The following is a 12,355-nucleotide window of genomic DNA, read 5'->3' as shown; positions in this document are numbered from 1 at the left end:
CAGCATCTTGCCCACTTTTGGCAATATCTGAATGAAAACACTGATCTATATGTTGCAGTCTGGAGCACTCCCTTTACTAGTTCTCCAAAAGAAGAATTGGGAGATGCTGGTGGGTCAGAGCAGGGAATTTCGTGTTGCCATAATCCATACTACTGTGATTTGGGTTACAAGAGCTGGACCTTGGTCAGGCTGACTGTAAAACGTAGTTTCCATTGGCATTAAACTTAAATACAAGAAAACATTTTTCATGAACAGTCTGATTTCATTTTTGGTCTCCTTTTGTGAAAGTTTCTGGTTTTGTGCATTCCCTTGCTTCTTTTAAGTTGAACCAACATGCTTTGGATGGATGGAAAACTCTTTAGAAAAATGTCAAATTGGCAGGGCATGCACGGGACTTTGCAGTGCTCACTTCTAGCTTTGGTACACTTTAAAAAAAAATCATTAATAGCTTACACAACAGATAAAGGACTTGGTTCATTAAATCTACAGATAATCTCAAGCTGGGGAAAGAACTAAAAGTTGGAGGACAGAATTAGAATTCAAAATGATCTTGAAAATTTTGAAAAGCAGTCTGAATATATAGGATTCAATTCCAGAAGGACAAATTCAAAGTACTATATGAAGGAATAATAAAATATGCAATTACATTTCAGGAAACAGCTGTCTAGGTGCAATTTTGTAGAAATGTTCTGAGGACTCTAGGGGCTCATATGCTAACATGGGTTAATGTCATACTGCTGTGAAAAAGCATACATCATAGTTAGAAGTATAAATAGAGGTGTAAATAAATAAATAGGCAAAGCATAAGAAAGGATCCTTCCATTCTGTTTTGTGGTATTTTTTTTATATCTAGTGTTGAGTACAACACTTAACAAAGCATAGATTAATTTGCTGGAGCCAAGGGAAGCAACAAGAATAGACGGTTGAAGAAAGACTGAAAGAAATGCATTTATTTGGTTTGAAGATCATATGACTGAAAGAAAGCACCTGTAAAAGTTTACTGGAAAGACCAAAGGAGTGATTTCTTTGTTTGCCCTGGATAAGACCATAAATAGTAGACTTAAACTGAAGGAGATGAGATGCAGGTTAAGCATTAGGAAAACTTTCTGATGACAATAACAGTTAAGCATGATCACATGTTGCCTGGCCAGTAATGTGTCTGCAGCGGCTTAGGTGGGGTTGTTTTTGGAAGAGGGCAGGTTTGGAAAAGGTGATGGCTTCATGTCCCTTCCAGCTCTATTTTCTGTGGTTCTGTTTAGCCAGTTACTTGATTAGAGAGAACTGTATGGTTAAAATTCACCGGTTTTTTATTCAGTTATTTGTGGATGCACAAAAGCAGAGACAGTGCAGGTGCAAGCACTACTTGAAGCTCACTCAAATATCTAGCTCCCACTCAAAACTTTAGCATGACCAGCTGTTAATATTAATGAATGGTACACATGCCACTCACCCAGATCACAAAAGTGGCCACAATGAAGAGTCCAGCACTGCTCTGTATTTCCTACTGGTAAAGGTTTCCTAGGATAGTCACGTTTGCTTTGAAAACCCTTTCAAAATAAAACCCTGCTTTGATTTCCCTGTTTGTTTGAGAATTATAATGGACTGTCCGCTTGAGCAACGTAGTGCTCACTGTGGGTGATAGGTGCTTACGTACAGTGGCACAGTTTTATTAACGATGGGTTTCCTCTCTTTCCCATTCCCTTTCCAGAAATGGAATGTGAGTCAGACAAAGATTCGCATAATTTCAACAATAATATTCATACTGTTTGGCTGCGTGCTGTTTGTTGCTCTTCCTGCAGTTATATTCAAGCACATAGAAGGCTGGAGCACACTAGATGCAATTTACTTTGTGGTTATCACTTTAACTACCATTGGATTTGGTGACTATGTTGCAGGTAAGATTTTCTCATAACTCTTTATCTTACAATATTTTGCACGGTGATATATGTTCTGCATTTTTGTATTGTTTTGGGACAGACACATCTCTGTTGTGGTGCCTCTCTCCCAATTTTTCCCTTTATCATCCTTGTGTCAGTGACATGAGGGGGTCTGACCTAATCTTGGATGATGTGGCAGGCTAGAGACAGGAGGTGGGACAGTGAAATGCATGGTGCCTGTCTCTGCATACTCCATTTTTGATTCTCCTGTGCTGTTAAAAGATGCTTTACTTAATTTTTTAGGTAGATTTTTTGTTCTTACAGACTGGTTGAAGTGCAAGTATTAATACAGTATTTTAGTCTGCTGAATATATTTTTTTTCAGCTGGAGTTGTTTAAAATGTCTCACCTTGTGAAGTTACATGACGTAGTTTTTGTGTGCATCTCTACTTTCAAAGTGTAGTTCTAGAGCTCTGTTTCTGCCATTGAGATGTCCCTACTGCTGTTGGATCCTGCTTCTGTGCTTTCTTTCTTTTGTTTGTTATGTACTCATTTGTCCATGTGTGTTTTGTAATGTAAGGAGGTTTAGCAGAACTCATAGATAACATGTCCAACTTTTTATGGTTCTATTAACGCAGCTTGGATTGGTTGCAAATAACTTTGACAAACTGAGCTAAAAAAAGCTTGCGCCAGTTCTCTGCATCAACTTTTTTCTTGGAATGGTGTTAGAGGTGTTAGACCACTTCTCAGAATACGATTGAGTAAGTATCTTGTCTGTGTTGAGAGTGTTGATCCAAGTCAGTGATGTGTTGAGGTGAATATTAGAAATTCAGAGCTTTGTGCTCTGAGTCCGAGTCTCGCTTTCTTCAGCCTGATCTCATGCTTCTCCTGATGCAGCACCATCATCTCTCTCTTTAATGAGATGCGTCTCCCACCTCTGAACTCTGTGCAAGGCAGAGGTAGCTGAGAAAGGTAGCTGAGATGGACAGCAGTGCTGGGCTGCTGTCGGTGAGCTATTCTGCTGGAGGGAAGTGTTTCTAGTAGACATCCACATGGCATGGGCTCCTTCCATGTCCCATCTGTAGCCAGGGCTGTTGCATGAGTCCAAGTGCACCAAGGTGAGGCTCTCAGGTTGGGTAGCTCCTCCTAGGGACTTGCAGGCCTGCCTGGAGCTTGCCTTGATGGCAGGAATGTGACTGGTCTTGTTGCTGGCAAAAGCGTTCCAGGTTAGTGAAGTCCCATAGAGACCTCTGAAGTGTCTGAACTGTTTGGCATATTCATAAATGATCTGGGTAAAATGGGGGGAAATTTAGTGTTGAAGATACTAAGTTATGCAAGCTGTTTAAAAAATGAAGGCCACGTGAGAAGTTGCCGAAGATTCTTAAAAATTATAGAACTGGGCTGTAAAATGGCAAATGAAATTTATTTGGACTTTTACATAGGTTTTTGTGATGTTTCCACATTTCTTTTGAATGTGTCTCACTGGTTTCTCCCTTTCCCTTTTCCTTTCCCATATTTTTGTTCTTATTTCCATTTTGTCTTCAGGAATTTGTGATTCTGGTCAGATTCTAACTAGCACCAAATAAAAAATGTATGCTGTTTCCAAGCCAAGAGTCTGGATGTTTTAGACTTTTATTCCTGAGGGGTACGTGTATGACGGAATAAAAATAATAGTGTATAAAGGCCTGGTTATATTTACTGTAAAACATCATGTGAAATGGCCCACTTGGCTCTAACTAGAACACTGAGTACATTCATCATTACTCTCATTATAAATTTCCACAGATTTTTCTATTTGTAGACCAATTGATTCATAATTTGTTCCTACATCATGTCTGTTGTTTAATTTTACCAGGAAACACTTTCTCTTTCTACAGAATGTCCTTGAATTACATTGTTCTATAGCTCATGGCCTTTCATGGTTCACTTCTTATATATTTTTTTAATTTTAAAGTTCCACTGTAAATGCATGATATCAAAATGTCATGAATGTTTTCTATTTCTTTGAGTAACATGCACAAGACTTGTATTGGTACTGTAATATGTTATTGACATAAAGTTTCAGCGTGGGGGATTTGGATTTGAACTTGCAGAGATGATGCTCAAGAGAACAGGGTTAGATGACTATCTCCATCATAACTGGGAGGTTAACATTGCCACTGTACTGTATTTTGTCAGAGAAGAATTTGACAATATTATCATCTTTGTGTGGACTAACATATTCAATTTATGGCAGATGACTTGAAGGATTTTTCAAAAAGGTCCATTTGTTTTCTTGTCATTCCAGTACATAATTGTCTAGTTAAATAAAAATTCTGAAACATAGGTAAGGTATTCATTGACTGTGCTTTGCACTGTGGAAGCTTACAGTCATTGGTGTGCATAAATACTAAGCTATTTGAAGAAAACTGACATTGCAAGTTCTCAACAGAGCTGATAAAATTTGTTTTAAGGGCTAGGGTTCCTTATTAATTTTAAGGAAGTATGCAGAATCTTTTGCACACTAGCAAATTAGTAAGTTGTCTTTATGAGTTTTTGATTTGCTTGTTTTTCTTTTAGGTAAGTCATAACTACCATGCAGACACTAAGGGCCATTGATGTTTTTGTGGCAGTCTTCATCTAGAACACTCTCTCCTTGAAGTTTAGGAAAGCTGAGTGCCATAAACAGAGGAGAAACAAGCATGTAGAGTTAAGGCATGTGATGCTGTAGGGGAGGTTATCATGATAAAATATGGGTATTGCATCTGAAATTGTAGCTGTAGAGCATGGCTTGCTTGCTTAGTTCTGGTTTGTCATGGTGAGGCATGCACCAAGCAGAATGATGCTTCAGTCCACTTAGTGCCTAGATGGCAATGAATTTGGAAAAAAAACCCTTCACACTGGCATTAATTTATTCCCTTTTCTGATTTTTCCTGGTGAGGAAGGCATGTTTCTTAAATAATACAGTGAAAATTACCTTCTTCCACTCAGAATTTTAGTCAAATCTAAAGTAGAGTGGTGGCCAGTGATGCTCCAACTTGCAATTATAGTGGAGTGAACTATTCTAGCAATAAAAATAAAATTGGCAAATTTTGTAGCATATTGGAGGTCCATGGGATATTTCATGATTATGTGTCAGTTTTGGCTCATGAAGTTCCCTCAAAAATCCAAAATTCCTAAATATTTGAAAACTGCCAAATATTCTGTTAATTTTTTTTCTGGGAACTGTCATCCCAGAGGAAAAAACATGTTTGCAAGCCCTACATACACATTATCACAACCATGACATTTGTATTGGGGTTAAAAGAAATATTTCTTACAATAACTGTCATTTTTCATTAACATGGAACTCACTGCTTTCTGGCACCACTGCAGCTAAGAGCTGAAGAGAAGCCCTGAAGAACTTTTAGGAGGTAAAGAAGAGAGTGTTTCTGAATAGCTTTAGCACAAGAGAGCCAACAGAAGAACTTGGGATTCAGGAACATAATGGTGTTAAAGGCCATGTATAGGTTGTCATATTAAAAATTGTTGTAGAGTTCTCCAGAATTTTTCTATAGGTTTCTTCTCTTTTGTGCCAGAGAGCAAACACTCTGTTCCCAGAAACTAGAATGCCAAAACATCCCTTTTGTGCTCAGAGTCTAGGTTGCTATTTGGAGCCTATGGAAATTTCAGCTGCGGTATCCACCAGCAAGAGAAGCCTTAAGGCAAACATAAAAGATGTGATCACTCAAGGTACATGCAAGGAGGGAAAAGTTAGAGCCCTTGTAGTGCATGTTCAAGAAAATATATGAACAGTATTCCAAAAAATAAACTTAACATTTCTGTCTTATGAAATGGTTTGATTTTTCTATTTTTTGGAGGGATTGAATTTTTTTTTTAATTTTTGTAGGGAAATAAGTAATTTTTTGTAATTGAAGAAAGTTTGTTACAGCTTTTCACAAAAAAAAGCAGGAAGGAACTGTACTACAGCCTGCACTGTCTTATGAAAATTGGGACATAGTCAAACATCCTTTTTCTTGTTTTCAAGAGAAGCCATTGACTTTAATATGACAGAAGAAAATCCAGCCAATATTATGAATATTCTGAGAGGAAAGAAAGATCTTTTTGTGTCAAATGTGTCATTTTTTAGTATAATGAAAGATATTATTGAGTACTAAAGTTAGCACTGAGGTACGTGTGTGTATATATATATGTATAACACGACAACCTATTGTTCATATGTGCAGATAAATCCTTTAACTGCAGTGCAGGTTGGAAGGTATAGTCAAATATTTCTAAGGGAGTTAGTCTAACAGGTTTCAGATCTAAATTAGATGAGAAGTCCAAAATTGACTGAATTAAGTAGAGGACAGAAATATAAATAGCACATCAGTAGTCTGTTTCATAGCGGGGCATAATGATGATATAAGGTTACGCTGCAATCAGTCCAACAGATCACAGAATTTTGCGAGTTCACTTTAAAAATGAATTCTAACTCTTGGGTTTTTGGGGGGGTTTTCTTGGGTTGTTTGGGGTTTTTTTTGTTTGTTTTTCCTTGTTTGAGCTCTGATTTTTAGCTTATTGCTTCTTTACTGTTTTGGTCTGTAATTGGATGTAGTGGATTGCCACTGTAATACAGATATCTGGGTCTGTACTGTATTGCTTGGCCTGAGAGCCATTTTGTAGAGTATTGAGATATTTTAGTCTCATTTAATGTCACCAAACTGGAACGCTTCACCTGGGGGTCATAGCAGCCCAGCTGATCTGCTCTCACTGTGTGATATTACTTACCCAGCAGAAAGACCTCTACAGAAAGAAATTGCTGTTATACCGAGCAAGAGGCATGTGTTGAGCATCCCGTAAGGGAGCTGCGCGCTCTCCCGCAGGCCTTGTGTCTTTTTTTGGCGTTTGGAAGTGCTCTCTGCCACCTCAGGACTTCATGTCCATAATAGTGCTGTCTGGTGTGAACCATGCAGCCTGCTTTAAGCTTAAGTCAGTGTGCCATGCTCAACTTCTGTGTAGGACAGCGTGTAAGGAGTGTTTTATAGCTGTGCTTTGTATTCTGAAGTAGCTCTCCATTTTCCACTGAGTGCCATCAAGTAACTCGTATGGCCTACTTATATTCTGTCTCACAGACAGTGCATTGTTATCTTGTCCTAAGGATGCTGCTTTTCCGCGTCTCCAGATAAGCTAGCTTTTCTCCGTTCCTTTTTGCAGTCCTCGGAGGTAATTCCTTTAAAGCTGCAGGGCTGAACCTCTGTATTTCTTTGGAGCGGGACAAATGGTGTTTCTGGATTAAGCCTGTTGGCCAGGTTTGTCACAACGGGGGTGATGGACAGCTACTTGTTATTCTGCAATTAAAACTGTGTTTGGATTTAGTCACATTTCTATACCCAGATTAATTTGTACTGCTAATCAAAAGTAATAAAGACATTTCCTGGTTTGAAGGGCCCCCTTTTTAATAACCCACAAATTTCTGCTGGTATGGAATTGAGATACTCAATGCCAATAGCACCTTCTATTCTCTGCTGCTACTTCTGAAGCAAAAATGAAGACAAAACCAGATGACTTTACAGAAATAATTGCATGTTTCTATTTTGAGTCAGTTAGCTGTAGAATAAATGGGGAAAAGAGTGGCAACAATAAAGAAAAGAATTTACTTAAAAGGTACTTGTTTTATGTAAATAAATAAATACATATATTTGAAAGCCTGATCCCTTACCTGAGAACCAGAATCTGTCCTAATGCACCCCTGAAATCTTCTCTAATGCCATCCTTCACTAAAACACAGAGCTTTTCACCTCAGTAAGGAATATGTGTTTGGGCCATAAAACAACCTATGCCTTCCAAAGTGTTGAAAATCCCAAATAATTTAAAAGTTGTTTGGCAGATGTAAGAATGGTGGCAGCAGCAATACAATAGCCTGTGATGAAGATGGATTGAAAAACTCTTTGATTTCTCATAGATTGCAAGGGACTTTGGATCAAATCTTTATCACAGAACATCTTGGCAATAAACAGTGGCTGCTCTTCATAAAGATTATGTCAGTGAGACTTCTAGTTAAAGAGTAAGTGCACTCCAATTGGAAGAAGTATTTCTTTTTTATTGTGGTGGCAACCTATTTCAGGTAGACGTCAAGCGAAGTTGGAAAAAAGTTTTGTCCCTTGGCCCACAAAATTGGTTTTGCCAAACAAACAACAAAATTCAGCTTCTGCCTTCTCAGCATTTTGCTTCCTAAAGGGCTATATAAAATAATCTGCTTTGCAAAACAAAGATGATAGCATTATTAAGTAAAAATTATGCTATGAAAAATCCATGCAAATGTATTACGTTGATATGCTTTTTACATATGTTACCAGTTAAAGAATGTTACCAGTAAAATCACTAGATGAATTATCTCATACTTCAGTAAAATACATTTATACCTATACATACTCATACCGAAATACATTCATACCTATACATACTCATACCGAAATACATTCATACCCATTTACGTGAATTGTAAATCAGTAGTTAATGAATTCCATTTACTTTCAATTCAGTACAATTGACTTTTGATCATGTTTTCCTACCAGTGAAATCCTATTTAATGATATTCCCAGGTAACTGCATTATGGCATTCTGTGATGTTTCAGCATCACAGGAGACAGTTATCTCAGGACAAACATCCTTAGGTGTGTCTTTCCCTGCTATTCCATTAAACTGAGACCTCACCCGAGGAGCCCTTGAAATTCAGAATCTCAACAGCTGATAAAGATTTTAGCTGTTAAGCCTTTTCCTAGAGGGTTGTTGACTGTCCCTTTCTCACTTTAGGAAAGCTGAACTCCTTTGGGCATGGCTAGATGGAGCCATCTTCTGGCCAGACAGTAAAGAAAACTCATGATTGAATATGAATCTGTCCTAACTCCTGCCCTGGTAATTAACTTTGCTGTAAACAAATGACATATAAACTGTGAAGGAAATGCTCCCTGCAGACTGGCAGAGTTAGGTTCCAGTTTCAGTTTATAAAATTAACACACCAAAGGTTAGAAACAAGCTGAGTGGATGCTTTATGTGATACTTTCTCATGGATTGTATGGACAGCAGAAGAAGGTGAACCACCGAGCGTGGTTCATTACTAGCTCCTGATAGAGCAAAGGCATGGTGGTAATCAACCATTTTTTGAATGACAACAAATTTTGGGTGAATCATCCCTAAAATCCTGTTTTACTGGATTGAGATGAGCTGGATGATGTTAAGAAATCCCTTCATTTCTGACATTTTGTTTGTCTTGTGAACCCTTTGGTGGTTGACTGTATTCTGTTCCAGATAGAGCCCTGTCTTCTACCTTACTTGTGACTGTGCAGGTGTCGAAGCATATCCATTTTTGCAGTGTGGATTCATCTCTTGGATAGTTGAGTAAACCACTACAGCTCAACAGATTTTATTGATGAAACGGCTTATTGACATGAGAATAACAAAATTTCTGTCTATGAGGCCTTTCATACCAAGATAACCATCAGTAAAATTCTTTGTTATTTGCATGTAATCTCTGCGATGATTAGATAATAACAGCTAGGAAAAAAACATTACGCTTCACCAGAGTTAATCTTGTTACTGTAACAAGGTGCTTGATGTTTTGGGGCCAATTTTCCTTGTACTGTCCCAGTAGAGGATGCAGATACACAAACCAACTTATTATGTACCGATACAGACTACTTTAACGTGCCTGAAAAGGTTTTACGGTAGACTCTCCTCAATTGTGGCCAGATACACACATCAAACTTCTACTTGCAGCAACCCAAAGTAGGATCCTGATTTTACTTATCATAACACAACTGAATTGCAAGTTTAAGGCTTCTGTTTTATTTTACTGCGAGATATGAAATGTGAGTTATTTTGTGTTGTCAAGAGCTCTGGATGACCATAACTTTTTTTGTGCAGAAATAAGGCATCTGTTCTCTATAGGTGTATTGTACCTGAAAGCTCCATTACAGACATCTCTGAAATTTATCCTTTTTTACTTTAACACTGGAAGGAAGGAAGTGACTGGTGCTTGCGGCAGTGGGATTCAAAAAAGCTGCCTTCAGCTGATATCTGTTTTATCCACCTTTTTTTTGAGTATGATCAGTTCAGCTCAAGTCCCCATACCCTGGTTTCCTCCCCTGCAAAATGGAGATGATAATGTTTGCCTACCCAACAGGGACACTTGTTAATGCAGGTGCTATTCTTCTTTGCAAAGGCTAAAGGATTCATGTAAGTATTGAGATGTGTTTCAAAGTCTGTGCAAAATCAGATTTCTCGGGATATGAACACATCACATATTCCAGAGCAATTATTAAAATTTGGTATGGAGTTGTTATTTGGAGCAGGTGGGAAGTCCTTTCATTCAAGCTGTCCTCAATGACCTCTACCTTAATGATATATCAGTAGTTGAATCTGTTTGTGTTAATTTTTTATTTATTATGAATGATTAGCCATCGTCTAAAATTTGCATACTCCAAACTGTGTTTTCAAGAGTGGATGAATTTAGATCATGGTTTATTCAAATTCAACAAAATGTTTTGCTATGAATCTTTGCATGGGTGAGAAAATAGAAGAAGTTGCAAGAAATATAATTGGGTTTTTTAGGAAAAGAATTAATTTAAAAACAGTTTTTCACCTATAACTATTAAGTCTGCTTTAATTTTAACTGTATTGTTTTTCAGGGGGATCAGATATTGAGTACCTAGATTTTTATAAGCCAGTGGTGTGGTTCTGGATCCTTGTTGGGCTTGCTTACTTTGCTGCTGTCCTCAGCATGATTGGAGACTGGCTAAGAGTCATATCAAAAAAGACAAAGGAAGAGGTAAGAACGTTTTGAAAGGGAAGAAATACTACTTTTTAAAAACTTTGATTAGCAGTCGGGTGAGCTTATAGCTGCTTTTGCTCTTAGGGCATAGGTCAAAGCTGTTTATGTATGAAGTATATGCTGCAGCTCAAACTGCAGCAAACTTTCTAGCAATCTAGTCAGAGTGATTTTTTTACATGGCTGCATAAAAAAATTAGATTAAATGTATTATTAAACAAAGTGTATGTGCACAATTGCACCCAACTTACGGGAAAAAAATCTCTAAAAGGATTATTCTAGACAGTAGAATGTAGTCCTTAATTTTTGAGGCAAAAATCATTCTGCTTTGATTGTTTCTATTTGGGATGCAGGTATGTAAAGAAAAATACTAAATCACTAAATAGTTATATTTAAGATACCTTTGATCATTTTATAGTGGTGAGAGAATAAATGTTTCATATCATGCAAGGTATTGGAATGAATTATTTAAATATGCCTGGCTGTGTTTTACCATAATATCTTCAGCGGCATGCCTAGTTATTTGTAGTCAGGTGCATTGCTTTCAGTTCAAATATATTTTTACTTGTAAATGTGTATTTATCATTCCAATGATGCTACAATATTTTACTTTAAATTTTGTCACTTAAGAAAATGTCCTGGTTTTGAAAATGTTAGAGGATAAACAAAATTTTCTTTGACTGGAGCTAGCACAGTTCAGGCTTTACTAGAAGTTTGAGAAATAAATTAATTTTGTTTTAAGCAACATATTATTTCCGTCTAATTTAACTTGAGTTCCTCTGCACGCATCAGTTCATTTGTGTTACTCGAATATAAAACCTCTGATTTCTTTTTGATGGAATGAATATGTTGGTTACTGTGCAGTGGCCTACTACTTATATTGTTTTAAATTGTTTTCCTAGCTGTAGGGCATGGCATCAATGCCTAGATGTAATCCTGGCAACCCTTGAGTTCCCAAAGACCTTGCTGTAAAGGGTAGCTTACCGCGATATACTTTCAGTCACTGCAGACACTTGGGGTCCCTGCCCGTTTCTGACCAGAGGGCAGCAGCGATGGTGACAGCAGGCAGGAGGATGTGAGCTGGGTGCTTGGGCAGGATTAAGCCCACTTTGTGAGGCAAGTGGGGTGGGCAGCCCTTTTTCATTGCCCTTGCTAGGCTCATAGCTCTTTGTATTTGGAGACAGCATTGTGGCAGGACTGTTGTAAGTACGCTTTTACCAGGCTTTTCATAAACACTTAGCTCTGAAGCAGAGGACAATATTTATTTGATGAGTTTCATATAAAGAGTATCACCGTCTGCCCCTGTGCTGTAAATTTGAAAGGATATTTATAACTTTCCTTACACAACGAGCTTTACTAGTGTCCTTCACAGATACAGAGCAGCAGGTATCACACAAGTGTTCCCATTTGCAAGTTCAACAGTTTGCAGGATCACCATTTTATTTTCTGGAAGAGCACTGAGGGTGACTTTAAGACCTCACCTGCGTGATTTACACTGGCTGCAGGGAAACCAATAGATCACTTCGAACGCCATTAGCCTGCATGGTTTTTCTTCATTATTTTGAACTTCAGAATTAGGTTGGTCTAGCCCATTTTTTTGGCTCTGCACTAGGAAGAAGTAAGAGCTGGGCAAGCACATGTGGTGTCTCCCCTGTGCGCTCTCCTGGTGTCTAACTGTTCTCAGCTTGGGG

The 12,355-nt window shown here is 37.9% G+C and overlaps 1 protein-coding gene across 13 annotated transcripts in view; it reads left to right on the top strand.

The window, feature by feature from the left end:
* KCNK2 (potassium two pore domain channel subfamily K member 2) overlaps positions 1 to 12,355 on the top strand; it is a 131,372-nt gene that overhangs the window by 103,483 nt on the left and 15,534 nt on the right. For all 13 annotated transcript variants that reach the window (XM_030035883.1, XM_030035880.1, XM_030035879.1 and 10 more), the window contains 2 exons: positions 1,709 to 1,895; positions 10,525 to 10,664. In XM_030035883.1, the coding sequence (XP_029891743.1) occupies positions 1,709 to 1,895; positions 10,525 to 10,664 (327 nt within the window). The remainder of the gene's footprint in view (positions 1 to 1,708; positions 1,896 to 10,524; positions 10,665 to 12,355) is intronic.

Source organism: Aquila chrysaetos, chromosome 13 (assembly GCF_900496995.4).
Source record: "Aquila chrysaetos chrysaetos chromosome 13, bAquChr1.4, whole genome shotgun sequence".
NCBI lineage: Eukaryota > Metazoa > Chordata > Aves > Accipitriformes > Accipitridae > Aquila > Aquila chrysaetos.
Note: the sequence above shows the minus strand (reverse complement) of the source record. Positions and strands in the feature narration are given on the sequence as shown.